This window comes from Sitophilus oryzae, unplaced genomic scaffold (assembly GCF_002938485.1).
Source record: "Sitophilus oryzae breed Bouriz unplaced genomic scaffold, Soryzae_2.0 scaffold_1385_pilon_pilon, whole genome shotgun sequence".
NCBI classification, from domain to species: Eukaryota; Metazoa; Arthropoda; class Insecta; order Coleoptera; family Curculionidae; genus Sitophilus; species Sitophilus oryzae.
The window spans coordinates 1184923-1201530 of NW_022146043.1; the positions used below are offsets into that span (position 1 = coordinate 1184923).

Consider the following 16608-nt stretch of genomic DNA (forward strand, 5'->3'; position numbering starts at 1 on the left):
TTCAGTAGCGTATCGGATGTTTGTGTTAATAAATACTTATTATAACTTATCTATTTTTATTAGAATTATATATTTTTATAACAATTTTAATAACTACCGACATTTACTCACAACGTAAAATAAAACAACAAATTATTGAGTCTACCCCACGTCTACCCTACATCATAGTTTTACATTTTTTAAATAAAATTAGAACGACACTGATAAACCGGAATTTAAGTCGGCCATATTTGAGGCCCATCGCGGTGTACCTAAGATTTTTGATATGCTCCTTCCTTAGTGTTCTTATTCAAAGAATGTCATGTATCCTTTCGTTATTGCGTTGGACAGACAGACTATATACCGTATATCGAAAAAAAAACGGCGTCCAGTTGACTTGGAAATGACGATCGATGACATTCCTCATATAATTTTACATATAAAATGACGGCGATCTTCACTTCATTTTCATAGCCATCGCTGACGCCGTTTTTTTTTCGATCATATTGCACTATTTTTAAAGGTAAATGTTTCATGAAGAATAGCCAATTAACAGAGGCGGAGCCATAGGCAAAGTCCATAATGTTCTAAGGACTTATGAAAATCATCGTTTTTATTATTTATTCAAAATTTTATTGAATTATTTTCTATCTTTGTTTTACAATTCTCACACTACAATTTTCATTTTATGTTTACTCAAAACTTTCCGTCGTGGATCTATAATTGTTCAGTAATGTATTTTACATTTACATCTCTGTATTAATTAAGCATTTCTAAACTTCGTAGTATTTATATAAAATATTATTGAAGTTTTTAGTAGGAATCAAACTGTTTATAATTTTCTAGCCTAAGGAGTTATTTAATTTCCACTAAATCTATTAGTATTATATTTTACTAGTCAGTAGTGTCATAAAAAATATACATATTCAAATTTATTAGAAATAAATATTAACAATTCTGCCACCAGCACATCTTGAAAAAAAAACAATATCAAATAACTAAGAAACAGCACAGTGTACCTTATATTTTAAGTTATGTAGATAACAAAGTTTATGGTAAACCGTGCTATTAATTCAGTTCAATTTTAACGTGATAAATATTTTCTTAATTTTATAAACCACAAAATAAATCCTAAAATTATACAAGTAGTCAATACATTTAGGTAATCTTATTAGGTTTATTTAAATATGGACCATGTTCCTTTTTTGTAGGTCATTAGTATTATTATTTATTCTAATATAAGTATTTTTCCATAACTGAAGCATTTTAACTTTTGGCAATTAATGAGAACTTTATTTATTGCAGTGATAGTTTTTTATTTTGTTTCCATTTTAACGGGCTTAAACCTTTTTATTTTTGGAGATAAGCTATTTAGATTAGCGGTAGTTTTACGTAATATATCCTATTTTTATACACTTATATAAAATTTAAATAAAATTGTTAGTGTATGTGTGATATTTTTGAAATAAAAAAATATTGCATAACTAATATCCGGGGTGTCCTATTTAAAAATATATATATATTGATACCAATAACTGGCGACATTTCTGAGTGTATAACATTTTATGTAATGTGTATTAAACCTCAATTTCAAAAAATAAAAAAGTTATAGCCCTTTAAAAATGAGACAATAAAATAACGCTGTACACATTTATATAGAATAGTGATTTATGTTGTGATATCGTCATTATTTATGGCTGTTAGTTGTAGGTTCTCTCTATTTTATAAATTATGAATTAAGAGGATGTTATTTACACAGTTTTAGAACATTGGAAAAATGTGATAAGAGGTATAATAAAAATTTCAAAATTTTATATATGGTTTATTAATTTACTGAATTTTATAACAAATAACACAATGGATGTTTAAATTTCATTATTGTTCATCTATATTATCCTGTCCTTTTAATAAATTGCATATATCATGATGATTACTGTTAACAGCTCTATCAAAAGCTGTCTTTCCATCGGCATCCTTTAGATTTACATTGGCATTTTGTGAGATCAAAAACTTGACTACATCAATCTTACCTGAAGTTATTATATACTTTATTTTAATTTACTTCATTATTTTTATTTGAAATCTACCTGCTGTGCAAGCCCTATGCAGGGCTGTAGCTTTACCACATTTAGTAACTGCATTTACATCCGAACCCCTTTGAACTAAATATTTACAAACTTGCAAATGTCCATTCCTAGCTGCATAATGTAATGGGGTATATCCTTTAAAATAAATAAATAAATAAAATAGTATCTTTCTTATATAAGCAAAAAATATAGATAAAATATACAAAAGTAAAATATCATTCTTTACCGCTTACATAATTTGTGCCTCATCTACAATATTTTAAATGATAAATTAGTTACCTGCAGAATCACGGTGATCAGTATTATACTTTCCACTTTCTAATAATTTTTGGACTCTATCGTAATCACCATTCTGAGCTGCATACCATATACCTTTTACAAAATCCATTTCTTCCAAAGACTGCACGGCCGTATAATTCGTACATCCACAGTTGTGTTCACAAAATTCATCTTTATGTGACATTTTTAATGAAACAATGTACTAGAGAAAAAATGTCACAGAAACACAAAATAAACTTAAGAAAATAATGAGATTAAATTTTGATACAAATATTTATACTAGAAACACCTAGATCTTAAATAAAACAGAAGTTACACATATAGCAAAAATATGGTTAGAGCCTTTTAGACCATTATTATAATTTATAGCATTTATTAGAAGACCCAATATCAAAAATAATCAACATTTAAAGTTTTCAGACTTAAAGGTATAACATTATTTTCTAATACAAAAATGATATATTTTATTAAGCTCAATAAATTGTTATTGCTTTGCTATTCAAGTGTATAAATAGAGTTTACATTTATTCAAAAAAATATAAACGCTGATATTTTATATATTATCTATAAGGTATTTTTTGGTTCTTAACCCAGCGGCAAAATACCCCCAGCCTTTTTTTCAATTATTAATACAGCATAACATATAGAGTTTAATAATAATAAATGATTTATAGTTCTTAAAGATCCCTTTGCATGGTCCAAACTATTTCAGCTTCGCCAGTTGTGGCAACGACTCGATACCCAATTTGACCCAAAGCATTAACAACGTCAAGAGGAGCTGCCTTTAATAACACACCATTTATAACATCTTTATGATAGTCTGAGAATCTTTTGACTAGAGCTTTAAGTTCAACATCATTTAAACCAAATACTGCACTATCATGGGCATGAATTGATGCCTTAACAGCCACATATGCATAAGTTCCTGATGACATTAAAATATTTGTAGGTATATCCATTCTGTGAAGTCTTTTTGTTTTAGTAGTCTTCTCTACAATACTAATTATACTTCTGTTTTTTCAAAGCTGCTTTTTTCTATATCTTTTGTTGGTGAAACAGTTGTAGGATCTGGTTCTGTAAATTCCCTTCTCATTGTCCACATATATTCATTGTAGTCCTGTTTTACACTGGTACTGGAAGAAGCTACTACTGTATACCCTTTAAAAAAGTTAAAATAATATTTGTACGCAGATATTTCATATCTGGAAACAAATAGGATTAAAAATATTCTACCTAAAACTTCCAAGGCAGTTAAAATAACACAAGGATGTTGCATATAAACAATTGTAGAATCGTCACAATATCCCCCTGAAGCAAAACGGTTAAGTTGCTCAATATCAGCACTTTTTAACCCTGAAACCAAAACTCGCCAAGGATATCTTTGCCCATATGCAGCTAGGTTACCTCTTACTAATATGTATGGCATTGGGAGATAAATGCACCTCTTTTTAATATTCACTTATCAAGATAAGCTTATCAATATTGATAAGAGGAAACTTGCAAATTATTAATTTCCTGTGTTTTAGAAGCTGTTTCACATTCACTAATGCAGAACAAATAATATACAAAGACTCAATACATAGAGACCATGACTTACATTTTAAAAACGTTTATAGGAAAAATACCTTGATATACTAAATTTAAAATTTATCCCTGTCAGGAACTATTTATTTCCGCCCACTTAATCCAATAGACGTAAAAAGGTAAAATTCCTATAGGTTTTTTTATATTGATCAAGATTTGATTATATTGATCTACATGAATTTGACTTTGACAGTAGTTGCAATCATAAAATAATTAACTAGAAAGAAGTGTCAACTCTGTGTTAAATCGTGGAAACACGATACGCCACCGAAAGCCTTCGTTGTCGTCTGGAGAACTAATTTTCCAATTGACAGGTTGACATGATAAGAACATGATGGCTTAATTTTCATTTCCGTTTCCGGTATTCAATGGCGGGCCTCTTTCAGTTCAAATGTGTTTCGTATTTTTTCTTTTCATAAATAAAACCAAAAAATAATTTATTCACATATATTTATTTGAAATATGGAACAACGTGACTAAATAAATATAAATATATAGAGGATAGTATTGTTTCAATACCAATTAGTTAATTATATGCACTTTTAACATAAATTAGTTAAGGTATAAGCATGACTTACAGTAATTTGTAAATAAACACACGTATTCGCAGACTTCAAGGACAGAAAACGGACACAAGAACATGAAAACGGGAGCCTTATACAAAAACCTGAAAACAGAAAAACAATTTTTTTTTATACTAAAATTAACAATGTAAAAATATCAATAGTTATAAAATATAAATATACTGTTTAAAAAATGCGTCCATTATTCCCAAAGAGACCTGGCTTATAAATCAAAAAGAAGCAAAAAGAGACTTTTTAGTCGGATAACATAATCAGATTATCAGTCCGATTTATTGCATTATTGATAATAAATCGCACATATTGGAGATAACTAATGTTGGCTATAGTTAAAAATGATCTTACCTTGCTGTAAATTGTTTCCATTTTCAAAAAAATCGCCGATCAAAGAGATTATAACATCATTTTCTTGCATCTAAAAAATGTAAAAACAGTGTTTATTTACTACCTATTTTTCATATGCATGGGACATACCTACTACTGCAGAAACGTCATTTTCCCCAGGATTCTTCATGTAATATATATTTTATATACTTTATTACCTTTATATTTATAAATTTCAGCCGAAATATTAAATTGAACTTTCAAAACACAACTAAACGGAATGAATTAAAATGGCGTCGAATATTTTCTAATTTGTTCTAGAAAAATCTGAAGTTGTCTCTGAAACTGAAATCTGTCAATTCTAAACTGTGAAGTTAGACAATAGTTAGACAAAAACAATGCTGTCCTTGTCTAGGCGGCCATACTTGTCGTGAGGAGAATGACAGGAATGACACTAATGACTGTTTCCAATTTTCCTATTTCACTGTCACCCCCCTGGTTGCAATCATGTTTTCTTTATATCTATTATTTTATAGCCTACAATGGGCCTACAATAATAGTCGTAAGCTTCGTAAGTTTGTTTCTGACAAAGGTTTCTGATAGTACAAACTGAACTAATAGATGATATCATATATAAAAATCTTAGAGAGTAATAAAGATAGATCCATAGTGTAAATAAATAGATCCCATGGCATGCGAGTTTCAAATTAAAAAAGAAGCGGGCACGAAGCATAAGGTAGTATGTGCCAAGTAAAATAAACGTAGAATTTATAGCTTTTGATGACATTTGTTTGACATTTTATAACATCCAATCAATAGATATGCAGTGTTTTAAATTAAAAATGTCAAAATATTTTAGATTGTTTGGATTGTTTTTTTAAAATTGTAAATTATAAGACTTCTAGTTTTCAGTCATGCAGAACGTTCTTAACACCGTGAAGGGTACTGCTTTGGCTGTGGGTGAATATTTAACACCTGTGTTAAAGGTAATCAATTATTTAGTATAGTGTAGTTCTTTTTCACTTGGTCCTCCTTTATCAATAATATTTTATGTAACCAGATAAAATTACCAATTATTAAAAGTATGCTATTTTTTAACATATTTATTTAAATATACTTCATATAATCTTATCTACAAAGTCTGCATTTATATACACTTGTTACTATTTTCAAGTAGAAATAAATATTATGCATAGTGGGTACTTACTTTGTTTATTCTTAAGTAGGTTGAATTATTCTTTTGTTTGGTTTTTAGGAGTCAAAATTTCGAGAAACTGGTGTCTTAACACCAGAAGAATTTGTTGCAGCAGGAGATCATTTGGTTCATCACTGTCCTACTTGGCAGTGGGCAGCTGGAGATGAGTCTAAGACAAAACCTTACTTGCCCAAAAATAAACAGTTTTTAATAACTCGAAATGTTCCATGTTCAAGAAGGTTGTTATAGGAAACATTTTTATCTTATAGTGTGTTCTGTATTGTATGTTATTTTAGATGTGAACAAATGGAGTATTCAGAAGATTTGGAAAAAATTATAGAATCAGATGATGCTGATAATGGTTGGGTAGATACTCATCACTATGACAAAGAAATAGCAGCAACTGAAGACAAAATATCAGAAATGACCCTTGAGAAGGTAAATGTTAAGTAAATATTTTGTAAGACAATCTCTTATAACATGTAAATAGGCAGAAAGCATGGAAGAAGCAGCATTGAAGTGTGAAGAACAAGACAGCAACTGTGATGATGATGAAGAAGCAGCAGATATGGAAGAGTTTGAAGAAAGTGGAATGTTAGAAGATGATCAGGTATTTAGCCCCATACTAGACCTATCAAAATACTCCCATATTTTTATAGGTAGCTAAAGTTGTTAAATCTTCTGGAGATTCAGCTAGAAATTCACATGAGGAAGGAGAAATTATAAGAACTCGAACTTATGACTTACATATTACTTATGATAAATATTATCAAACACCTAGGTTGTGGCTCACAGGATACAATGAGGTAAAGGGAAATATGATTTTAAATAAATACAGGAAACATTAAGTGAATTTATTTAAAATATAGAAACGTGAGCCATTAACTACTCAAGAATTTTTCCAAGATGTGAATAAAGACTATATTATGAAGACTGTCACATTGGAGTCCCATCCACACCTTAGTGTACCAAAAATGGCTTCTGTACATCCTTGTAGGTAGGTATTGTCTGAGTTATTTCCATACCTAACAGATTTTTGTATTAAATATGTTTCTTTTGTAGACATGCAGAAGTGATGAAAAGTATCATTGAAACTGTAACTGAAGGTGGAGGGCAATTGGGGGTTCATATGTATTTAATCATATTTTTAAAGTTTATGCAATCCGTAATACCTACAGTTGAATATGACTATACCCAAAATTTTACCTTATAAAAGTGTACAAATTAGTTTCCAACCAAGCTACTTTTATGCACATTGATATTTAATTTTTAGATTATTACTATATATTTTTTATATTTTTAGACCATATTACAGGTTGTAAAATAAACTAAATTGCTTTATCGATTTGTTTATTTGTAATTTTTCAATTATATAAATATTTTTTTGCAAGAAATTGTTTCAATTATGCTTTCATATACAGGGTCACTCCTTATTCCAAAAAAGAGCGCCATATCAAGTTTCCTATCTGGGATTTTAACTCTTAACTTTTTTTTAGAATATACATGCCATAGTATAGTGTATTTTTAAAAATATACCCATGTCATATACATCCATATTATGGTGATTTAAATATATTTTTACACAAATTATAGCTTTGTTTAATTTTTAAATCGAATGCTGCATTTATTTGCCTCATTGGAGATTTGGGATAAAATGTCTACTCTAAAAATACCGCGTTATTTTATAGGATATTGATATTACCAAAAAGGATTGGATATAGATTAAGTGACATTTCAGGAATTGGAAACTATGGCAAACCAAAAAGAAAATCATTACAAATAAAAATTAGTGTAAAAAATGATGTATTCGCAGACAACCCTATATATTTATTAAAATGAAGATCACTTGATATGGGGCATTTTGATAATACTGAAATATCCTTGTAGAGAAAACCAATTTAAAAAGTATTTATTTTTAACTTATTTACAAAGCATTAACTTATTGCTAAAAAAGCATTTTCATCAAATGATGTAATAAAACAAACGTTTCCATCTTCAGATATAAAAGTCGTTTTTTCTTGAGATAAAGCATCATCTTGACTGGTAACTAAGTTATTTTCTAGGAACTGAATTTCGGTATTAAGAAGATTTATTTCTTCACTCTGAATCTAAAAATATAACATGGGTAGGTCAAATGTACAATGTTAAATACATTGAATAAAAGAACTAAGAAAGGAGCACATCAACAAAACTAGGGGAACCACGATGGTATTTCAATCTAGGTGACTTAAATTCTTGATTTTCATTTTATTTAAAATGTGTTAGAATATAAAGTAGGATAGACTCAATATATATTTTTAAGAAAGCTGATTCTTTCATATATCTTTTGTTATGATCTCCTGAACAGAGTACCGGCTACGCGTCGGGCTACCGGTAGACATTGCGACACTACTACGCATCATATCTGTATTCAACATCTGTTTACTACTGCGCATCACAAATTCGCCGTGTATTTCAGGAACTAAGGAGGCTAGGACAAACATATGTGTAGCATATTTAGTTTGATAAAAAAGTAGCAATGTAATGTGAAAATCGCATCATTGTATCTCTACTCATAAACGAGAAATCCCATAAAAAAAACAGAAAATGGGATGTCCTGTACAGGGTGTCCCACTAAGAATAGCTCTCGGCTGTATCTCGGAAAGTATTAGTCATATACATACATACATATTATACCGTATGATCGAATAAAAACGGCGTCAACGATGGCTATGAAATGAAGATCGCTGGCATTTTATATGTAAAATTATATGGGAAATGTCATCGATCGTCATTTCCAAGCCAACTGGACGCTGTTATTAGTCATAGAGCTTGTGGAAAAAATATTTATAACTAAAGAAGCCATGAGAAATTGCTGGAAATTATTTTCAAGTTTGTAGAACGGCCGCTAGAGGGCGCTACTGCTATAGAAAATAAGAAAAAGGACTTTTTACACAATTTTGCCTAGATAAGAAGTACTATAAATAATAGCTTCATAAACTCCAGTAAATTTTGAATATTTTTCATTAGAACCATTTTTCTCTATCTGCCACAATAAAGTGGTGGGGGAAGGTTAGATCTGTTTTTATTTAAATATTAGTAACTCCGGAATGGATGAACGGAATCCAACAAACGGGGCTCGTTTAAAAGAGAGTTTCTTACTCTATATTATACCTTATAAACAATAATAATAAGCTTTTGAATGTCGACGCTAGGAGGCGCTGTCTTACAATTTAACAAACATTGCGCGTTTTTTCAAGAAAATTAAATGCGATAGTATATGTAACTTTAGCTGATAGTAAAAAAAAACTTAAAAAGCCAGCGAAAACCGCATCTTGATATCTTTTTTCAAACCGAAGATATTAGCAAAATTATAATTAATACGAAAAAATAAGCCCTTAATTACCTTATTTTTCTAACACGGTATTACCAAAGGTATCTTTGGTATTACTAGCCCTCTTGATTATGAACATTCTAATAAGAAATAAGATAAAAAATATTATTTTATTAAAAAAATCGACAATGAACCAGAATACCATAATACTAGGTGTATTAATATCTAATAATTAAGATATCAATGACGGTGGCAAGAAACGACACCTCAGTGAATTCATGATAGGCTTCATTTTTATTAAGGTTAGATTAAATTTGTCAAAAAACTGTCAAAACGTCCGTTATCGTACGATCAATCTCCGTTACCGGATTGAAGTAAAAAATTTACCAATGAAAAGTGGCGCGAAAACTCTATAACCAATCAGAGCGCCGCGCCGTCGGACCATCGTACCAACGGATAACGGATGCATGAAAATCAAGCTTCATTCATGAACAAAGAATATTATTAGGCTCCTTCCCTTAATCTTTTATTCAATGGTTAAATAGCACAAATGTATTACCGGTTGGGGTTCAATATCTTTGATCTGATTTGGTAAAATATCTAGACTAACCAAAGTCCCATCGGGCATCAATCCTTGTAGGTTTTTAGAGTCGGACGATACTATGGGAATTAGCTGGCCATCTGCCGTTGTAAAATTGATAGGGTTTCCTTCATTATCTAGCACTTCTTGGATTTGCAAATTTGACGTTACAATTTCCTGAAAATTAAACAATTTGAAGAAGTTCGTAGCCATAAAATAATGTTTTACTTCAATCTGTGTTTTGTTTACCAAAGTATTTTCATTAGAATTTATAACAGGTAGATTTTCTACTTCCATTGAGCCAGATGTTGTGCAATTTTCTTTGGCTATTTCCATATTGGTAACTGTATTAATTAAATTAATATTTTCCAAATTATTAGTATGTATTCTTCGGTGCTTACTAAAGTTAGATACATCAGCAAATGCTCTAAAAGTAATTTATTTAAAATAACTGGTTTCAATAGATATATGAGCTTCTTACTTGCCACAGGTTTCACATTTATAACGTTTCTCTCCCAAATGAAGTTTCTCATGTCGAGAACAAGCCCAGTTCTCTGCAAAAGCTCTTGAACAAAACTTACATTTATAAGGACGAATATTTAAATGTCTTCTAATGTGCGTATTATAAGTATCCTTGTGTAGAAAACGTTTTTGACAATATTGACAAAGAAATGGCTTTTCTCCTAAAATGACGAATGTTAAAAAAAGGGTTCAAAAATGTAATGAAATATTTATATAAATATCATCACATGATATATACCGGATATACAGAGAGGAAGTCTTGACCGATCAATTGTAACAGAAAACTTAGAAGAAAATTCTTGGGGCTATCTGTCTGAAGGCAAAAAATTAAACAGTTCTTTACATACGCCAAGCTTTCGGAAATTTCATTTCCTTTTTTAAAACTACTTTTCAAGGCCTTGAAACAATAGATTTGATCGCCTAATGTTTTTCGTGCCTTGTCCTGGCCGGTTAAAATATGCCCAAATCGTATTTTTAATCATATCTCAAATTTTTCAAATAGGACGAGGGTGGTTCATTAGTATATTTTGAACAAAACATTTTTTTACGAATAATTTGATACCACACACCACACACTTAGTTTTTCGAGTCAAATTGTTGTTACATTACTCTAAATTAAAGTAAATTAAAGTTTAAAATGCTATTTTTTTTAATTGAAAATGTCAAAAGTTGACATATGCTATTCATTCTATTCAGAATATCATTTTCTATCAAATGAAGTAAAAAAAAATACCAAGAGTGTTATTTAAAAATCAAAAGTTGTAGTCATTTCCGGTGAAACTGGAAGTGACAGACAAGAATTGAATACGTCAATCAATCTTAATTTATGTCATATACTAACATACCAAATCTCGTTTTTTATCTGAAAAAAAATAAAAAAGTTATAGGGGTGAGCCACTTTTGAGATGTACCCGGTATATATCATTTTCAAAATTTTATTATTTGTTAAAGAAGCATTGTTCGACGTATAATTATAATTTAATACAAACACATTAGCGATTAGCAGACACTTTTATATTCTAAATAACGTCTTTTAGTTCATATCTCATTAAAAGAAAAAACAAAAAAACATTTTTTGAGAAAAAAAATCATTGCAGGTCTCGGGACATTTCCTAAAAAAATTAAAAGAGTTAAATTTCAGTTAGCAACTTAAATAAAAAGTATACTTGATAACAAATTATAATTTATAACATTGATTTTCAGTGCTATAGTCTGCTCAACTAGAGGATTCCCGACACTGATAGTGGATCCCTGAACTGTATCTGTCTTCTGTCATTTTTTTGGATGTCGTCTGTCGAAATCTTTCCCGAGTAGTTGGACAGGCAGCAAATTAAAAAAATATGGTATTTAAGATAATTACCAAAAATAATATATTTCCTGATAGGCCAGTAAGCGAGGATAAAAATAGGGTATTACCTCCGAATTCTTGACACCCGCGCCGATTGACGTGAAATTTTAATAGTGAATAGAGATTGATAGAGATATATGTAAGAAACAGAAGTTAGATAGTAACGATGTGCGTCTTCACTCTGGGGGTGAGCGTCACCCCTTCTCAGGGGTGGAAAATAAATCACCCATTACAAAAATCAATAAAAGGATGAATTCTAAGTAAAAACGTTCTATAACATTTTTACAGAAAATTAATATTTTTCGAGTGATTTAGGATTGAAAATGTTGATTTTTTTATCTAAAAACTTCATATTTTTCTGCTATTACGCGTTTTTCGCAAAATTCATTAAAGCAAAAATGAAGCATTTGGAATAACGAATGGACTCATTTTGTGCAATCACCCCCTGAAATTTGGCCCCACATTTTTTCAGCACCCTGTACTATAATAAAAAAAGTTAATACAAACCTGTATGTCTTTTGCGATGTAATTTCCACTGGGATGAGGTTGTAAAACTCTTGCCGCATAAATCACAACAAAACGGTTTTTCACCGGTGTGAATTCTTTTGTGTTCTAGTAAGTTTCCCTTTTGCGAAAATGTTTTATGGCAGATATCACACTCGTAAGGTTTTGTACCTTCATGCCATCTAAAAACGTTGAATAGGTATGAAGATTTAAACAATGTTAAGTAAATTGGCGCCCATGTAAATAAAAATAGAAAGAGTTTTAGGTTGGTAATACTGGGAAGTGTCAAATACATAGTTGTCTGATGATTAAATTTAATATCACAGAGAATTTTGTACAGCGACTGACCGTTATTGCTGTGTATCAAAATAGACCGTTCAGGGAAGTCGTTTTTTCAGCTACTCAGCCGCTGACCATCACTGAACCTGCCCAATGGTATTTATCATATAATTTATATATTTATTATAGTTTGTGGATCTATTGAAGTGAAACTTCCTTACGCGCGTTGGGAGTAAAGATTCAAGGTCATGACACACGAGCTAGCGTCAGAAAAAGTGGTAACGATCGGAGGTTAAGATGGAGCGTGATATGATATTTTGACGTTTCATGTACTATGAAACTCCATCATCAATGGCGAAAAAATCGTCCGATTTAACGGGTCTTTGGAGCGTCGTAACTCAAGCCCTATGTGAGCCAGGGGGACCGAAACTCGGAATGTAAAGGGGCTGAGAATCAACCTTTAAATGGAATTTGGTATATCGATGGATTGGACCAAGGCCAACTTGATCGTGTACGACACGTATCACTGCTAGTTTTGACGTAAGAAACGTCAAAAGTTTATGTCGTCCGATCGCGACCAAATTCGGTGGGTAGGCTATGTGAGCGACGGTGCACACGATCCCACCTTGCAAAATTCGATACGACGCGCGACGTTTCGTTTACATCTTCATCAGAGAGGGACTAAGGATTTAAGATTGAAGAAAAATGTGGGTTGATTGCGGCATAATTGGGGACGAGCTACAGGATAACGCACTCGACGTTTCGAACCGATGCCTCTAAATTGACAAAATCATCAGGATTTTTCTTAATTATGGGTCGATTGGAACTAAACTTGGCACGTGGATAGAAGTACCCGAATTGAGTCCTCACACGGACAGACAGACAAATGAAAAAAAGAAGTACCACTTCAATTATGCGCACATAGTGCACACACAATTTTTTTTGTATCAATTCAAATCTCACCTTAGATGAATAGTCAGCGACGTCTTATGTCCAAAGCCCTGCCCACATATTGGACAGATAAATCTTTTGTGCCGTGAATGAATAATTTCGTGGTTTATCAGATTACTTTTCGTTTTAAAAGCTTGAGGGCAAGCACTACATTTATGCGGTCTTTCATCTGTATGTACCAGCTGATGCCTTTGGAGCAACTGTCTATGCTTAAACGTCTTATTACATGTATTACAAATAAATCTAGAGATGGACAATTTATATTTTATTTTTGACTAAATTTTTTAAAATATTTTACCTTCGGGTTGCCGTGCTCTGTATCTTTATGGTAAACGACACTGCTGACATGATTGAAAACTTTATCACATTGGTCACAAGAAATCTGATCCAGATTATCTTTGTTTTTATGGGAAATCATATGATATTTTAAACTATAAGCATATGCAAAAGTCCTGGATACAAACAAAATATATTATTAAAATATAATCTTAGACTGTCTTTTTACCTTTCACAAATATCACATTTAAATGGCTTTTCACCATCATGAATTGCCTTTATATGAACCTCATAACTTTGCTTGCAGGAAAAATTCTTATCACATTTAGGACATTTAAATTTTTTCTCATCAGTTGTATTTTTCTGTTCTTCTTCTGTGGTTAATAAGTTAGAAGTCACTTCAATATTGTTTAATTTGTTTTTTTCATCTAATATTACATCGCCATTCTTAAAAAAAAATAATACATTTAATATACTTACAGGTTGGTCCTCCGTTCCAAAAAAAACTCTATCAGATTTCTGCATCAATCTTTTTTATGATAAGTGTTATTGCACCCAACAACCACGCAATTATGCTATCGTGCTTTTCGTGTTTACATTTTTTCGGCAATTTGATTATCATTTGAAATTGTCACAATATAACGCGTCGCGTCGCCCAGTTTGGTTTTTTTTTCACTTAATTTTCATTACCCGAAACAGCGTTACATCACACAAACTTCGTACCTGAGATTTTTATAGTTTCAAGAACTGCACTGGTAAAATACAAAAATACTTAAATATATGATAAACCCACGATTTTAATATTATTTCAATGCCATCAACAGGACCGGTAACATAGAGTGCGTGAAATACAGAGCCGGAAGGTTTCGAGTTCTGCCGTACCAAGCGCTACTCTCGAAAATTTAAAAATAGACTGAAATCACTGAAATGCATAAAGCCCAACTTTCGAAAATTGACCACTTTTAGACAAAATTATTCACACATTATTATAGCACTCCAAAAATTATAAAAACCAACTTACTTGTAGATATTTAATTGAAAATATTTTATATAGAGTACTTTTTAAACTACATGATATATACAGGGTGAGTCAAAAACTGATGTTATTAGAGTGGTTGCATATAGAGCGAGGAAGAATTTTTCAAATGCGCTCGCTCACTATTATCTACTATTTTAAATAGAACATTTATTACCTGCAAATTCTATAAAAAAAGATTGGAGCAATAAGCTTAAACCAGAAAACTGATATATTTTTTTCTGCCTCATGATTTAATATAAAAAAAAATAGAAAACCTTACACAACTGTCTTCCTGAGATAAAGCAATACCATGATGGTTAGTTTCTTTTTGATGATTCAAAATAATATCTTTATTTTCACTTCTCATTTGGCAATTTTCTTCTTGGCATGCATACATTACCTTATGATCTTTTCTATGTAATTCATATTGATCCAAATGTAGGAACTTTCTTGAACAAATATCACAAGTATACTTCATTCCTTAAAAAAACTGTTGCAGAAATTACAAACAAAGATAAATAGTTACTACTGTTCAGTTTCCTTTTCATCCTCTTTTTACTTGATTTTCTATTTGAAAATACTGACTGTCCTAAATCTTGTCCCTCTGAGCTTAGTATTTTTCCTATTTCTAAAGGTTGTACTTTCGAGTCTGTAAATGTTTTTTCTAATCCAGTAAAAGCTACCTCTTCAACCTCATCCAAAACACCTTCCTTTTTTAAAAAGTGATCAAGCTCTGCACCCTTTCAGATATAATCATTATTATAATTATAGCAATTCAAAACATGAAAGTATGAACTCAATGAACTGTGGTAAACACTGGCCCTACCTGCACAACACCGTCATATCTGGCTGGAGCTCTTATTTTTCTTTTTTTTCTATCATTTCTAACAACTGTTTCGTGAGTATCATCTTTAGAATTGGTCTCAATTACTGAGTTTGCAATCTTCTCTGAAAAGTAGTAAAAAATAAATTTGTTCCACAAACTACATACTAAAAATACTAACCAGCTTCATGACTATTTTCTTGTTTTGATGGTTTTGGAGGTCTTCCCCGTTTTTTTTTTGGTTTACCCAGCCCGTCGGCTTTTAGAACTAGTTCATGTTCTGGAGAAAATAACGGTCCTTTGCTATAAACTTAAGCAAATTTCAAATAAAACTTAAATTACAATATCCAAACACAATTACTTTGTATAATAAATTTTTCCCCATTTTCATCGGTTTGTATGGTATATGTTTCAACGCTAGCATTGGGATTGTGATGGTGTAATGCTTTTTCGAGTTCCTTTTTTTCCTTTTCTTCCCTCTCGAGTAAATCTTGTTCGGCTTTTAATAAAATCCTGAATTTATCTTGACCTTCAATAATTAAATCCATAAATAGTTTAGTTGTTTCTAATTGTATGTGGCACCCAGGACATATTGTTTTAGGTAGAGGATCTTCTTGGGTTACCTAAAAAGGAAATTTGATATAAAAATTTTGCCATATTTTAGTTTAAACCTCCCGCCTATATAAAAAAATTATATCGGAACGAGGTAATCAAATTCACTACTTAAATATTTTTTAAATATACCTTTAGAGGTAAATATCTGTTTATCAAATTACACACTTCTTCGGAATTATCATCGCCTGAAAATAAGTTGATTCCGTTTTCATTTTCTGTGCAACATAATCTACAATATGTAGAATTAAACAATAACTTTTCAACCTCCATCTTAAAATTTGATTAAACATCTTTTTGACTCATTTCCATTGCTCATTTCACTATTATTTTTTTGACTTTTGCGTTGACGT

General features: G+C 30.9%; 4 protein-coding genes across 4 annotated transcripts; 1 reads left to right on the forward strand and 3 right to left on the reverse strand.

Moving 5' to 3' along the window:
• Positions 1-1780: 1780 nt before the first annotated feature.
• On the reverse strand, positions 1781-2787 carry LOC115875424 (ankyrin repeat domain-containing protein 39-like). Its single transcript, XM_030890880.1, has 3 exons — positions 2346-2787; positions 2067-2201; positions 1781-2009 (listed from the first exon to the last, which is right to left on the reverse strand). Exons 1-3 carry the CDS (start codon positions 2527-2529, stop codon positions 1855-1857), a joined length of 474 nt encoding a protein of 157 aa, XP_030746740.1. The 5' UTR covers positions 2530-2787; the 3' UTR covers positions 1781-1854.
• Positions 2610-4131, reverse strand: LOC115875425. The gene is made up of 2 exons (XM_030890881.1): positions 3579-4131; positions 2610-3503 (listed from the first exon to the last, which is right to left on the reverse strand). The coding sequence occupies exons 1-2, from the start codon at positions 3769-3771 to the stop codon at positions 3349-3351; spliced, it is 348 nt and encodes a 115-aa protein (XP_030746741.1). The 5' UTR covers positions 3772-4131; the 3' UTR covers positions 2610-3348.
• A 1400-nt stretch (positions 4132-5531) lies between these two features.
• On the forward strand, positions 5532-7423 carry LOC115875423 (ubiquitin-like-conjugating enzyme ATG3). Its single transcript, XM_030890879.1, has 7 exons — positions 5532-5820; positions 6090-6268; positions 6326-6467; positions 6520-6639; positions 6689-6835; positions 6899-7026; positions 7092-7423. Exons 1-7 carry the CDS (start codon positions 5749-5751, stop codon positions 7240-7242), a joined length of 939 nt encoding a protein of 312 aa, XP_030746739.1. The 5' UTR covers positions 5532-5748; the 3' UTR covers positions 7243-7423.
• Positions 7367-16590, reverse strand: LOC115875429 (zinc finger protein 271-like). The gene is made up of 14 exons (XM_030890885.1): positions 16388-16590; positions 16005-16266; positions 15825-15953; positions 15647-15768; positions 15350-15560; positions 15101-15300; positions 14032-14249; positions 13825-13978; positions 13539-13768; positions 12300-12478; positions 10404-10605; positions 10151-10349; positions 9902-10099; positions 7367-8137 (listed from the first exon to the last, which is right to left on the reverse strand). The coding sequence occupies exons 1-14, from the start codon at positions 16526-16528 to the stop codon at positions 7964-7966; spliced, it is 2619 nt and encodes an 872-aa protein (XP_030746745.1). The 5' UTR covers positions 16529-16590; the 3' UTR covers positions 7367-7963.
• Positions 16591-16608: the final 18 nt, after the last annotated feature.

Coding starts and splice junctions, on each gene's coding strand:
- LOC115875424 (XM_030890880.1), bottom strand. CDS start 2,529: ATGTCACATAAAGATGAATTTTGTGAACACAACTGTGGATGTACGAAT. Junction 2,202..2,345: donor TGATCACCGTGATTCTGCAG/GTAACTAATTTA, acceptor TTTATTTTAAAG/GATATACCCCATTACATTAT. Junction 2,010..2,066: donor GCATAGGGCTTGCACAGCAG/GTAGATTTCAAA, acceptor TAATAACTTCAG/GTAAGATTGATGTAGTCAAG.
- LOC115875425 (XM_030890881.1), bottom strand. CDS start 3,771: ATGCCATACATATTAGTAAGAGGTAACCTAGCTGCATATGGGCAAAGA. Junction 3,504..3,578: donor AACTGCCTTGGAAGTTTTAG/GTAGAATATTTT, acceptor ACTTTTTTAAAG/GGTATACAGTAGTAGCTTCT.
- LOC115875423 (XM_030890879.1), top strand. CDS start 5,749: ATGCAGAACGTTCTTAACACCGTGAAGGGTACTGCTTTGGCTGTGGGT. Junction 5,821..6,089: donor ATTTAACACCTGTGTTAAAG/GTAATCAATTAT, acceptor TTTGGTTTTTAG/GAGTCAAAATTTCGAGAAAC. Junction 6,640..6,688: donor GAATGTTAGAAGATGATCAG/GTATTTAGCCCC, acceptor ATATTTTTATAG/GTAGCTAAAGTTGTTAAATC.
- LOC115875429 (XM_030890885.1), bottom strand. CDS start 16,528: ATGGAGGTTGAAAAGTTATTGTTTAATTCTACATATTGTAGATTATGT. Junction 15,769..15,824: donor AGAAAATAGTCATGAAGCTG/GTTAGTATTTTT, acceptor ACTACTTTTCAG/AGAAGATTGCAAACTCAGTA. Junction 8,138..9,901: donor AAGATATTGAACCCCAACCG/GTAATACATTTG, acceptor TTATATTTTTAG/ATTCAGAGTGAAGAAATAAA.